Source organism: Salmo salar, chromosome ssa03 (genome assembly GCF_905237065.1).
Source record: "Salmo salar chromosome ssa03, Ssal_v3.1, whole genome shotgun sequence".
Taxonomy (NCBI): Eukaryota; Metazoa; Chordata; class Actinopteri; order Salmoniformes; family Salmonidae; genus Salmo; species Salmo salar.
The window spans coordinates 75,311,529-75,326,804 of NC_059444.1; the positions used below are offsets into that span (position 1 = coordinate 75,311,529).

Genomic DNA, 15,276 nt, shown 5'->3' on the forward strand with positions numbered 1-15,276 from the left:
TAGAAAAAACTCTAAAATTCCAGGAAAGTCTCTGGCCACATGGCCCATAGAGAGACAAAGGAAATTCTTCCAACTCATAGAATTGAAGAATCCAGCTACGAACTGATCCGCTGGTACCATTTTGTGATACTCAGAAGAGACAATATAGCCATATTACCATAAAACTGTTTATATAATAGACTCAGTTTAAGACTTGCCTCATATGGGTGTATGGAATGTATTGATAAGGATAAAGCTTTTGTAAGACATTGAGATGCTATGTACTGATGTAATGTGATAGAATTGTATTTCTGTAACCAAATCTAACTCAGTCATAGGCACGCCCCAGGGACATATACAGGACCAGGCGTCATTTGACCAGCCTGTTCGATGGGCACTATAAAACACTCCCTGATTTACATTTCTCCAGACCAGGCCTACACTCTATGGCCAGAGGTTTGACCATCCAAGTACTCTACTGAAAGTGAACCATACCACGTGCTTAACTTTTAGACTATTGATACCGACAGAATAAGAACAAGTCTTTGATATTAATTATTAGTCTGCAGCTAAGTAAATTATATCATCGAACGCGAAGACCAACGAAACAACCATTCGATGACGACATCAATGAATGTCGCTCTGAAAGATCCATTCTAACCGAGAGAGAGAGAGAGAGAGAACGCGGACAAAACTCCCCAACAGAACTACTCTCCAACAAGAATCAGAACGACACACTGAGCGTAAATATATATATTGATTGCAATTGTTCCCGAATGAGTGAGCCTTCAATTGTCAATTGTTAATGAACTCTGTGTAAACTTCTCAGCTGACCATTTATGACCCATTGTTCAACAGGCCGACCAGCCTGTTTAGCCCACAAGGGCACATTCCGATACCAATCCTTTGTTGACGATAATTACTGTTTGTATGTTTTTCTGTTAATTACTTAGTGTAGTAAATAAATGATTTTAAGACAATTGATGTATGGATGATTTTAGTAAAGACTGGGTTCGTGCAGATACAACAATTTCCGACGTTTTGGAATGAGACTGGACTAGAGGTAAATCCACCATTTAAATTTAGAAGATAATCGACCTATACTATAATAGAATATAATATTATAGTACAGGAAAGTTATATTAGGAAAATTATAGCTTTGTAATCTGAATATTCTCCTTGGTGCCCCGACCTCCTAGTTAATTACAATTAAACGATTAATCAGTTTAATCGCGTGATAATAATTACAGGGAGCTAATTGATAAACATATCTTTCGTTTAATGGTACCCCCAAAGACGCGACATATTGGAGCCCCCGTGCGAGGAATCTAAGATAGAATTGGACTTTGCTGTGAAATTCTATATATCAATTGTGCAAACAGAAGTGTACAAACAGCCTGCTATGTAAACAAAGTGATTGTGCATTTTCCATTGAGAGAAGCTATTTAGAATAGCTCCGGTCTTATGTCGATAGCAGTGAGGATTAAATTCCAGATTTAGTCCGTTAGGCCAAACGGTACTATTTCTGTCGGTAAATATTAACTTCTAGAGTAAGGTTAGAAATTAGAGGTTAGCTGTCAGGGAACCGAGGCCGAGTGGTTTGCCTACCGCACTAGGACTGTGGGCAGACCGTATGCGTATTGTAGTTAAGTACCGTGTCGCTCTGGTCAACATAAACGCTAGCAGAGTATGCTGAATGGGGTTAAGGTGAGACGTCACTAGAAAACCCACCCTTTCCATAAGGGAAAGGATCCTATTTTGGTGCTTGGAAGGATACTCCTGAACCAAGTAGCAATAGCTTAGCATTACGGGTAAGCTAACAGAGAGGGAACATTTTACCCCCACCGTAACACGTTTAAAATTTCTCCACTAAGCGCGACGGAAGTCCGACCTTTGTACTTCCGTTTAAATTTCAGCATTCTGCACCCTGGTGGTGAAGAATTGCCAGTACATCTCTAGGGGAAATTCAAACGTGGAGCACGTCTCATTCAATTTAATTTAATTGCCAGATTTACCTTTTCAAGTGGATCTTTCAAATAATATCCAAAATTGATTGGGCGTCTACAATGAGACATGATTAACTTTTTCCAAACTTAACTTAGATGAAGCAATGCTCTCAGGTTAATTCAAAGTTAATTCCCAGATAGCCTATACAGGTTTGATATATCATAAATAGATTAATCAGTAAAATCTGCTTTAGCAAGGCACAGTCAGTAAAACCCCATACGGACGTTCAGCCCCAGGGAGGTGCGTACCCTAGTGGTGAAGGGTCCCAACATTTGAACCTACGGTTTACACTTATGATATCCAATCAATGGAGATTGTATGGATTATCGTCTCATTCAATTTATTTAGTTAAATTGTCGAACATAACTTTCTAGGTTCTTCCAATTAAATGAGACAACTTAAACTTTGCATATTAACCTGGATGAAGCAACCTCTCAGGTAATTCAAGTTTAATACCCAGATAGCCTACCCAGGTAGGACTAATCATTGGCATTGATTAATTCAATTTGCTTTTGCAAATTCATTCACGTCCAACTTCCACAGTACTGTACAGTACTGATGGTTCATTAACGTCTATAAATAGATTAAAATCGTCTTTGCAGTTTTCCACATTCCAAAACCAAATTTTGGAAAATTAGGAAAAACAATTTTTCCTTTCAAATGTTCTAATAATGTGCAAGCTATCAGAGGGGTGGTTCCCACTCGTCCGCTAATTAGTGAACCTCCACCCGTAAATGGATTGATCTCTGACCTCAGCAGCGATAACAACCCTAATTATGCCATTAGTGGAAAAGCAGACAACAATGTTTTCCAAAATCAACCATCGGGCGCAGGCCTCGTAAAGGTTCTCTCCAGTCTAGCTCTGATGTCTTGCCATCCGAGATTGCCATCTGTCCAATACCGCAGTGCACAGCTGAAGCACGAGCAGGTAACGGTAGACATAAAGGGACAGGTGGAGAGAACCGGGAAACCAATCACAAATGCAGAAAAGGGAAAAATTCTGCTAGCTATGGAACTGCGTTCGAAAACTGAACAATTAAATGTAATTGCAAAAACGTACGACGATGAACAAGCACAAGCTCTTCAACAAAATCGTTTTCTACAGGAACAAAATCATATGCTACAGGAACAACTCGATTTAGCCAAAACTAAATACGATGATGTCCACGCCAAACTAGATAAATCTGAAGAGTTATCTACAAACAGGAAGCGCTCAACTTGACAACATGCATGCTGTTTTGTTGAATGTTACTCAAAATAACCGGTGCTCCTCAAAGCGCTGCAGACCAAAGACGATCAGTTAATGAACACAATGACAAAGTTGGATGATAAATCAGCAGAACTTATTGAAGTCGCTGACCAAATGAATGATGAGAGAACTCAGGTGATGAGGTTGGAAATATTGATTTCTAAGCAAGCAGAGGAAATCTCATCACTGAATCTCTCGCTCCGTACTCAAGACCTCTATCTGCAAACCATGACAGATAAGTTTGAGAACGAAAGGAGCAGGTGTGACACTCACGTGTCCAAAATCAGTACTCTAAGCGCTCAAGTGGACTCTGCAATGCAGCAGAATTCCACCCTTAGGTACCATCTGGAGGAAATCCAGAATGGTCACGCTCTACAGCGCGACTTCCCATCCAAGCAACCGGAGCCCTGTACTCACAGGAGTGAAGACAATAGGTTTCAGACCTTGCCTCCCTCATGTGTCCCTCAGTCTTCTCCTCTTGGCCCTTCGGCACTTAGTAATATGGCGCCTCTTGGCCAACAACAACAAGGCTTGGCTTCTTCTCTTGGCCTTTCGGCCCCAATCTCTCCACAGGATGAAGACAACCCTCTCCGCCCGCTTGGTGCAGAATACCTTGACAAACTCGTCAAGAATTTCCCCACCTTTGACCCCGTTCCAGGTCAGCCAAAGCGATGCTGAGACGTTCCTAGCTGACGTAGAGGACGCGCTGGGTGGCTACCCGAACGCTACGGGTTCTGACAGGGTTTACCTGTTGAAGCGAACGTCGAATAGACACGTGACAAGGTTCATTCGTCTACAACAGCAACACGTGCTAAATGACTATGCTAAACTTGCCACAGCTTTGAAATTAGAATTCAGTGGTTCTGCGACTCGCAAACACGATAGCTCACTGGCTAACACCGTCAAACAAGCTCGGAACGAACACCCACAAGCTTTCTATCATAGGCTTCGTTCAGCTTACTTTGGCCTACTCACAGAAACAGGAATGGAAGAGCTGTTACCATTCAAACAAATGTTTCTGTCGAACATGTATCCCACCTTCATTACCTACTTGGGCCCTGCAGCCCACGTTGGCTTGCCTATCTTACAACTCAGAGAGCTTGCAAGCACAGCTTTTGAGGCATCAAAAGTTCACAACGCTAAGAGCCCTGACCATTCAGTTTTGAAGTTTAACCTGTTAGGGCTAGGGGGCAGTATTGACACGGCTGGATAAAAAACATACCCGATTTAATCTGGTTACCACTCCTACCCAGTAACTAGAATATGCATATACTTATTACATATGGATAGAAAACACCCTACATTTTCTAAAACTGTTTGAATGGTGTCTGTGAGTATAACAGAACTCAAATGGCAGGTCAAAACCTGAGAGATTCCTTTACAGGAAGGGGCCTGTCTGACCATTTCTGGAACTTCTTTGCCATCTCTATCTTTTACTAAGGATCTCTGCTCTAACGTGACACTTCCTACGTCGTCCATAGGCGCTCAGAGCCCGGGAAAAACCTGAATGTCGTCATCCCAGCCCCAGGCTGAAACACATTATCGCCTTTCTCAAGTGGCCGATCAAGGGACTCTGGGCTTGGGCGCGTGACCCGACAGCCCCCGTCTTTGTGATTTTTTTCCTCTGTTTGCCGAAAAGGAGATTCCCGGTCGGAATATTATCGCTTTTCTACGAGAAAAATTACATAAAATTGATTTTAAACAGCGGTTGACATGCTTCGAAGTACGGTAATGGAATATTTAGATTTTTTTGTCACGAATTGCGCCATGCGCGCGACCCTTCTTTACCATTTCGGATAGTGTCTGGAACGCATACGAACAAAACGCCGCTATTCGGATATAACGATGGATTATTTTGGACCAAACCAACATTTGTTATTGAAGTAGCAGTAATGGGAGTGCATTCTGACGAAGACAACAAAAGGTAATCAAACTTTTATAATAGTAAATATGATTATGGTGAGTGCTAAACTTGCCGGGTGTCTAAATAGCTAGCCCGTGATGCCTGGGCTATGTACTTAGAATATTGCAAAATGTGCTTTCACCAAAAAGCTATTTTAAAATCGGACATATCGAGTGCATAGAGGAGGTCTGTATCTATAATTCTTAAAATAATTGTTATGCTTTTTGTGAACGTTTCTCTTTAGTAATTTAGTAAAATATTAGCGAATTCCCCGGCAGTATGCTAGTTCTGAACGTCACATGCTAATGTAAAAAGCTGGTTTTTGATATAAATATGAACTTGATTGAACAAAACATGCATGTATTGTATAACATAATGTCCTAGGGTTGTCATCTGATGAAGATCATCAAAGGTTAGTGTTGCATTTAGCTGTCTTCTGGGTTTTTGTGACATTATATGCTAGCTTGAAAAATGGGTGTCTGATTATTTCTGGCTTGGTACTCTGCTGACATAATCTAATGTTTTGCTTTCGTTGTAAAGCCTTTTTGAAATCGGACAGTGTGGTTAGATTAACGAGAGTCTTGTCTTTAAATAGCTGTAAAATAGTCATATGTTTGAGAAATTGAAGTAATAGGATTTTTAAGGTTTTGAAAATCGCGCCACAGGCTTCAAGTGGCTGTTACGTAGGTGGGACGAATTCATCCCGCCTAGCCCATAGAGGTTAAAGACAAGACTCTCGTTAATCTAACCACACTATCCGATTTCAAAAAGGCTTTACAACGAAAGCAAAACATTAGATTATGTCAGCAGAGTACCCAGCCAGAAATAATCAGACACCCATTTTTCAAGCTAGCATATAATGTCACAAAAACCCAGAAGATAGCTAAATGCAGCACTAACCTTTGATGATCTTCATCAGATGACACACCTAGGACATTATGTTATACAATACATGCCTGTTTTGTTCAATGAAGTTCATATTTATATCAAAAAACAGCTTTTTACATAAGCATGTGATGTTCAGAACTAGCATACTCCCCGCAAACTTCCGGCGAATTTACTAACAATTTACTAAATTACTCACGATAAACGTTCGCAAAAAGCACAACAATTATTTTAAGAATTATAGATACAGAACTCCTCTATGCACTCGATATGTCCGATTTTAAAATAGCTTTTCGGTGAAAGCACATTTTACATTATTCTCAGTAGATAGCCCGGCATCACAGGGCTAGCTATTTAGACACCCAGCAAGTTTAGCCTTCACCAAACTCCGATTTACTATTAGAAAAGTTTGATTACCTTTCCTGTTCTTCGTCAGAATGCACTCCCAGGACTTCTACTTCAATAACAAATGTTGGTTTGGTCCAAAATAATCCATAGTTATGTTCCAACAGCGGCGTTTTGTTCGTGCGTTCAAGACACTATCCGAAAGGTAAATAAGGGTCACGCGCACGGCGCATTTTGTGACAAAAGATTTCTAAATATTTCATTACCGTACTTCGAAGCATGTCAACCGCTGTTTAAAATCAATTTTTATGCCATTTTTCTCGTAAAAAAGCGATAATATTCCGACCGGGAATCTACAATTAGGTAAACAGACGAAAGAAAAAACAGCATGGGGTCGACTCGGGCACGCGCCTAAGCCCTTTGTCCTCTGATCGGCCACTTGGCAAAGGCGATAATGTGTTTCAGCCAGAGGCTACCTCGATATCGTTCAGCTTTTTCCCGGGCTCTGAGAGCCTATGGGAGCTGTAGGAAGTGTCACGTTACAGCAAAGATCCTCAGTCTTCAATAAACAGAGACAAGAAGAACAAGATCTTGTCAGTGAGGGCACTTCCTGTTCAGAATCTTCTCAGGTTTTTGCCTGCCATATGAGTTCTGTTATACTCACAGACACCATTCAAACAGTTTTAGAAACTTTAGGGTGTTTTCTATCCAAAGCCAATAATTATATGCATATTCTAGTTACTGGGCAGGAGTAGTAACCAGATTAAATTGGGTACGTTTTTTATCCGGCCGTGTAAATACTGCCCCCTAGCCCTAACAGGTTAACTTCTCAACAGCAAGTGAAATAGCATGACGCCTTAAAATATAAAAACAGCAAAAATATCATAATTTCATTTTCTCAAACAATCAACTATTTTACACCATTTTAAAGATAAGACTCTCATTAATCTAACCACATTGTCTGATTTCAAAAAGGGTTTACGGCTAAAGCATAACATTTTATTATGTTAGGACATAAACTTCACAAGAAAATCCACACAGCCATTTTCCAAGCAAGGACATGCATCACAAAAACCAAAAGTACAGCTAAAATATTCACTAACCTTTGATGATCTTCATCAGATGGCACTCATAGGACTTCATGTTATACAATACATGTATGTTTTGCTCGATAAAGTTCATATTTATATCCAAAAACAGCATTTTACGTTGGCGCGTGATGTTCAGATAATGTATACCCACCAAACCCCCCGGTGAATGTGCACATCAATTGACAAAAATAATCATCATAAACGTTGATAAAATTTACAACAGTTATTGAAAGAATTATAGATACACTACCCCTTGACGCAACCGCTTTGTCAGATTTCAAAATAACTTTACGGAGAAAGCACATTGTTCAATATTCTGAGTACATAGCTCAGCCATCGAAGCAAGCTATCGGCTGTTGTTGATGCCAAGTTCTGGCATCAACAAAACTCTAATTTGTATTACAAATATTATCTTACCTTTGCTAATCTTCGTCAGAATGCACTCCGAGGACTCCTACTTCCACAAGAAATGTTCAGTTTTGTTTGAAATACTCCATATTTATGTCCAAATACCTCCGTTTTGTTGTGCGTTCAGATCACTATCCAAAGGCATAATGCGCGAGCGCAGCACCAGAGGACGAAAAGTCAAATAGTTCCATTACCGTTCATAGAAACATGTAAAACGTTGTTTACAATCAATCCTTAGGGTATTTTTAAGATAAAACATCGATAATATTCCAACCGAACAATAGTGTATTCATTCAAGAAGAAAAAGAAGGATGGGCGCACTGTCGGGCTCGCGCATCACCAAGTCCTTTGTCCTCAGGCAGTCCACTCATTGACTGAGCTCCTATTTTCTGCCCAGTAACAGGAGAATGATGGAAAAACTTTCTGAAGGCTGTTGACAGCCAATGGAAGCCTTAGGAAGTGCAACGTGACCCCACAGATACTGTAGTTTTGATAGAACTACAATTCTCAGATTTCCACAATTCCTGGTTGAATTTTTCTCAGGTTTTTGCCTGCCATATGAGTTCTGTTATACTCACAGACATCATTCAAACAGTTTTAGAAACTTCAGAGTGTTTTCTATCCAAATCTACTAATAATACGCAAATATTTGACTCTGAGCCCGAGTATTAGGCAGTTTACTCTGGGCACGCTTTTCATCCGAAAATGAAAATACTGCCCCCTATACCCCAAAGGCTAAACTGCCTGCTACTCAGGCTCACAAGGTAGGATATGCATATTATTAGTAGATTTGGATAGAAACCACTCTGAAGTTTCTAAAACTGTTTGAATAATGTCTGTGAGTATAACAGTAGTTTTTCAAGTGATTCCCTATCCAGTATACAGTGACTTAGGGTTCATTTTGCACTTCCTAAGGCTTCCACTAGATGGCAACAATCTTTAGAACATTGTTTCATGCATCTACTGTGAATATGGAGCGAACAAGAGGGCCTGGAAGTTGATGAGTGAGAAAATGACATGAGCTTAGAGGCGCACGCTCAGGTGAGAGTTAGCTGTGTTCCTTTTATTTTCTGAAGACATTGGAATTGTCCGGTTGGAATATTGCTGAAGATTTATGTTAAAAACGTCCTAAAGATTGATGCTATACATCAACATATTTCTCCGAACGTAAATATAACTTTTTTTTGACTTTTCGTCGTAACATTTGTGCACGCTTCCTGCATTTGGAGTAGTGGATTGAACGTGTGAACAAAAGGAGGTATTTGGACATAAATTATGGACTTTATCGAACAAAACAAACATTTATTGTGGACCTGGGATTCCTGGGAGTGCATTCTGATGAAGATCATCAAAGGTAAGTGAATATTTATAATATTATTTCTGAGTTTTGTTGACTCCACAAAATGGCGAGTATGGTTTCGTGTCTGAACGCTGTACTCAGATTATTGTAAAATTTGCTTTCGCCGTAAAGCTTTATTAAAATCTGACACAGCAGTTGCATTAAGGAGAAGTGTATCTATAATTCTTTAAATAACTGTTGAATATTTTATCAAGGTTTATGATGAGTATTTCTGTAAATTTATGTGCTCATTCACCGGAAGTTTTGGGAGGCAAAACATTTCTGAACATTACACGCCAATGTAAAATGGGGTTTTGAAGAATGTCTGAGTATCATGTTCAAACTCTAAATCAGTGTAAATACCACATCTTTAACTGCATTTTGATGTTTTTGTTTTGAAGGTGTTTGTTCTGATGTCAGACTGGATCAGTCACCTTCTCAGGTGTCATGTTACATCTCTTGTTTTTCAATGACTAATTATAACATTCACTAGACAAGGCAGAAACCTGGGAGAGGACTGGAGTGGATTGGGAGAATGAGCACTGGTTCAAACTCTGCTACCTACTCAGACACCCTGACAGGCCAGTTCACCTTGACTGAGGACGTCTCCATAAACACCCAGTTCTTAGAGGCCAAGAGTCTTAGTTCAGAGGACTCTGCTGTTTATTACTGTGCTCGACAGACACACTGATTGAAGCTGGTGAAGCAGCTGTACAAAAAAAACTAACAATATGGCTAACTGGTGTACTACTTCCTCTCTTTATGTAACACTAGAATAATACTAAGAATAATTACTGTAAATAATAAAACAATATCACAAAGCACTACACTATAAAAGAGTCCAGCCTCTAACATTCTAACTACACAATCAGAGGATCTCTTGCCCTGTCTGGTTGATCGTTCTTGTTGTCACATGAACAAGTATTTAACAAAGTATTCAGAACATATGAATCTGTTTCCCATCTCTGAGTTCTCTATTTAATCTCTGTGTGATCTTCCCTTCCTGTGAGGAGGAGTCAATGCAAAACTCTGACCTCTTCCATCACTACTTATCTCACTGTTGAGTGGAAGAGAGGGGCTGAAGCTCTGAATACTAGACTGAGTGATAGACACTGACAATAGTCAAAAATGTTTAACAAAGATTACATAGTAGGGCTACTGCTAATGGTTATAGGACTGTCAGGTAAACACTTTGTTTTTACTTTCAACAGATGGTTGTGTGTACTTAAAAGCTCTTCTTCAAGTTTGAAATACTCTCTTTTTATCAACAGGTTTTCAGGGTCAGAGGCTGATTGAGTCTGGACCAGTAGTTAAAAAGCCTGAAGAACCACACAAACTGACGTGCATAGCCTCTGGTTTAGACATGAATAACTACCGGATGGCTTGGATCAGACAGGCTCCTGGGAAAGGACTGGAGTGGGTTGCAGCTATTACCCATGACAGCAGAAGCACCTACTACCCCCAGTCTGTTCAGGGTCGGTTCACCATCTCCAGAGACAATAGCATGAAACAGGTGTATCTCCAGATGAACAGTCTGAAGACTGAAGACTCTGCTGTTTATTATTGTGCCAGAGACACAGTGACACAGGAGGCTAAAGAGCTGTACATAAACTGATCAAGCACTTCTCTCACTGGAAGAGTCTAATGGGATGTAAGACAGACAATAAACTGAGGATCCAGCACAAGTGTATTCACAGCATACCATTCCTCATCAAGCTCAATGAAGCTTAAACCACTCTGACCATGTTAGTCAGTAAATATAATCTTGATTACAGCTTATTTACATTCACCTGTATATCAGTCTAATCCAATTAAGAGTTTGAGTTACTGGTAGGTAGTAATGTAGCCATTGAACATAATGAAATATCAAAGAGGAATTTTGATAGCAGACTTTGACTGATATATGAAAAGAGTAATAGGCTGTTGTCAGGCAGTGGGTGTAGCTGGTGCATGGAAGTCAGGCGCAGGAGAGCAGAGATGAGTGGACAAAGCACTTTGCTGAAGCATTTAATAGAACAGAACGCAACTGCATCACAAAAACAAATGCCCAAAGAACAAGTGATGCAGCATCTTGTACAATAACCAAGTACAAGCGTGCCAACCTGAACAATAAACAATACCCCACACAGACATGGAGGGAACAGAGGGCTAAATACACATAGTAATTATGAGGAGATGTAAACCAGGTGTGCAGGAAAACAAGACAAAACAAATGGAAAATGAAAGGTGGATCGGCGATGGCTAGAAGACCGGTGACATCGACCGCCGAACGCCGCCCGAACAAGGAGAGGAACCGACTTCGGCGGAAGTCGTGACAACTGTATATACTGTATCTTTGGTGGACACCAAAAGTTAGATTATCTCCATCTGTGCATCAATGATAATGATGAGAATAACATACTGTAAACCACGAGCAGAACAGAACCATTCATAATGCTGCACAATGCATTCCATAACAGATAACTGTATTATTACACTGTAATTACACTGTATTATTAAACTGTAATATATTCTACTCAACATGTCACCGTGGTACTAGAAATTTACTAACTGTACTTCTGCATTAATCCTAAATCTCAGACTTTGATGCAAATCAATTCCCCCCTTTGTACAGTATATATAGAAGGGTCTGTCTCTCCTTCACCTAGTTGGAGTAAATAAGTACTGTTCCCATCAGTTCAGCTTCCACATAAACCATGTTCCCTGCATCTCTGCTGCTGCTGCTGGCAGCTGCCTCCTGTTTATTTTTTCATTAAATAGATAGTACTATAACATAATCAAGCTTTATCCATTTTTCATGTAGCTGATGTTAGACCATTTTCAAATATCTCAATCCCCCCACAGGTGAGCATGGTATTGTTGACCCAGAACTCAGTAGCCAAGCTCTATGGTTGTAAAGCCCAGAGAGTCTTGGAGCATCACCTGTAAGGTATCTGGGAATTCTATCAGTGATGATAGCTATACCACAGACTGGATTAGACATCCTGTAGATAAAGCTATGGAATGGTTCAGATGGAAACTGCAAGGATTCTTTGAAAAGCAGGTTCAGCATCTCCAAAGATGGATCCAAAAACATAGTGACTTTAGAAGGAAGATAACTCAAACTGAAGACACAGCTGTGTATTACTGTATCAGATATAATGACACACAGTGGTGTGAAGCAAAGCATGACCTGTACAAAAACAACAAAGATGTCTGTCGCATGAAACCATCGTTTCCCTAAGGATTACCCAGTTCACATTGTCACAGTCAAAATAGACACTTCCTGGGAATGAGATAAACTGTGTGAAAAGCTTTATACATAATTAGAACCATATATCTGCAATCATATTTTAACCATGAGTAACAGACATGTGCATGTAAGTACAAAATTGTTTCATGTTTATAAGCAGGTTATAAGCAGATTTTTTAATTAAGCGATACAAAGTTTTTCTTTGTTAAATTAGTGATAAAGATTGTGAACATCCAAACCATTCACAATTAAAGGTTCAACCATTCACAATGATGCTGACTAAATAACAACTATTAAAAGTTTAAACCATTCATAATGATTCTTACTAAACAAAAGGCTATTTTTTTACCTTTATTTAACTAGGCAAGTCAGTTAAGAACAAATTCTTATTTTCAATGACGGCCTAGTGGGTTAACTGCCTTGTTTAAGGGTAGAACAACACATTTTTACCTTGTCAGCTCGGGGATTTGATCTTCCAACCTTTCGGTTACTAGTCCAACGCTCTAACCACTAGGCTACCTGCCAACCCATTTTAAAGGTTCAACCATGAATAATGATGCTGACTAAATAACACATATTAAAGTTTAAACCATTCATAATGATGCTGACTAAATAACAACTATTAAATGTTAAACCATTCATAATGATGCTGACTAAATAACAACTATTAAATGTTAAACCATTCATAATGACGCTGACTAAATAACAACTATTAAATGTTAAACCATTCATAATGACGCTGACTAAATAACAACTATTAAATGTTAAACCATTCATAATGATGGTGATTAAATAACAACTATTAAATGTTAAACCATTCATAATGATGCTGACTAAATAACAACTATTAAAGGTTAAACCATTAATAATGATGCTGACTAAATAACAACTATTAAAGGTTAAACCATTCATAATGATGCTGACTAAATAACAACTATTAAATGTTAAACCATTCATAATGACGCTGACTAAATAGCAACTATTAAAGGTTAAACCATTCATAATGATGCTGACTAAATAACAACTATTAAAGGTTAAACCATTCATAATGATGGTGAATAAATAACATCTATTAAATGTTAAACCATTCATAATGATGCTGACTAAATAACAACTATTAAAGGTTAAACCATTCATAATGATGCTGACTAAATAAACAACTATTAAATGTTAAACCATTCATAATGATGCTGACTAAATAACAACTATTAAATGTTAAACCTTTCATTTGCTGACTAAATAACCACTTTAATGAAGGTTAAACCATACATACTAATGTTGAAGTTAAATAACAATTATTTTGAGTTAGGTAGAAAATTAAAACATCATTATAAGAAAGGCTTACTATAAGAAAGTTTCCAATACATGTTTATAGCAGTTATAAAGAATTGTACCAGCAAAGATTTAGGTAAAATGTTCTAATTCGAAATAATAAATACATTTTCTATAATATATAATACATAACAGTTAACTGAAGATAAACAATATTGTAAAATATTCAAAGAAATAATAGATATGTGTATGATCACCTATCCACAACCATCTGAATGTGTTGCCGTCCTCTGAGCAGGTGTGGGTACTGGTGGGAAGTTTTGTATGGTGTTTATCACTGTGACTATATGGGGTCACACGCGATATTACGTCGTACAAAAAACCCCTTTGCTCCTGTATGGACACATCAACACTGATCAGGTCAAATAAACACCTCCCAGGACAATGGTAGCCAATGTAACCCTAATGAATCCTCACCCATAAACATGATTTTGGCCATAGCCATGATATTGGGTTTTATACTGCAACATAAATCCGTACATTTGCAAACAACTGTTACAGAACTGACAATGGATAGCACCTTTAGTCAGAAACACAATAAGACAAAACAATGAAGATTAATCCACCAACTCACTAGAGAATATAATTCTATAAGTTGTAGTTTCTTATACCTCACTGAGAGCAGAGTCATATGGAATCCCTATGGAGATGTGAAGGTGGTGTTTTTGTGCTGGGGTATATCACTGTGATATGGGCTGGGGGCACCGTGAAATGGGGCTGTACAGACAACCTCAGGAGACTAAACCTGCATTATATCTGCATAAGGATTGGGACAATGGAGAAACCATACAGTATTCTTCAAATGACGTCTGATATTGATATAACCCCCATTGGTACTTATTTTACATTTTAAAAAGTATGTTTTTTGATGGAGTGATGTCGTGACATGGACATGAGCATCAGTTTTTAAAAGGTATACAAAGTGAAATCACAACATCTGTCCTCAATAAATCAGCTGTATGATTATATTATGATATGGCATGGCCATCTGTTGGGTTCAGAATCACAACTTTAAAGCTGCCTATTGAGGCAGGGTTTTCTGTACAGGTAGTGAATGGACAGCAGCTTTTACTACTGGGGTAAAGGGACCAAGTCAGCCGTCTCACGGTAAGCAAACTTAAATGTATTATATCCATCAAATGTTTAATTTTCCCATTCTATGTTGAGTGTAGAAAGAACATATTTTGGGCTTTTATTTTCGATGCAAAAGTGTCATTGAATAGACCTGTTCATAGTCCACCATAGAAATGGTTTACCTCAATTTGCTTGTTTCCTTGAAAGTCAAATGTTCCTCAATTTCTAGATTCTGCTGTTGTAGAATAATGCAGAATCCCTGTTTCTAAAGTCTTATAAATAGAAAACCATTTGTTCGATTTATGGAAATACATTGTTGATCAAGTGTGACTACTGTGACATGTGGTATCTATTTAGATTTGTTTTCCCAATTTACTTGAAGTTGCAAGTTATCATTGTTGGTTCAGATTGTTGTAAAGAGGGTCGTTTTTT

General features: G+C 38.7%; 1 protein-coding gene and 1 gene segment (V, D, J or C); both read left to right on the plus strand.

Moving 5' to 3' along the window:
• Positions 1 to 15,276, plus strand: part of LOC106601675 (uncharacterized) — a gene marked incomplete in the record, with an annotated part of 737,295 nt that overhangs the window by 36,143 nt on the left and 685,876 nt on the right.
• LOC106594792 (Ig heavy chain V region 914-like) lies at positions 10,293 to 11,011 on the plus strand. The segment is given in 2 exon segments: positions 10,293 to 10,389; positions 10,478 to 11,011. Coding segments are annotated over 2 exon segments (399 nt in total).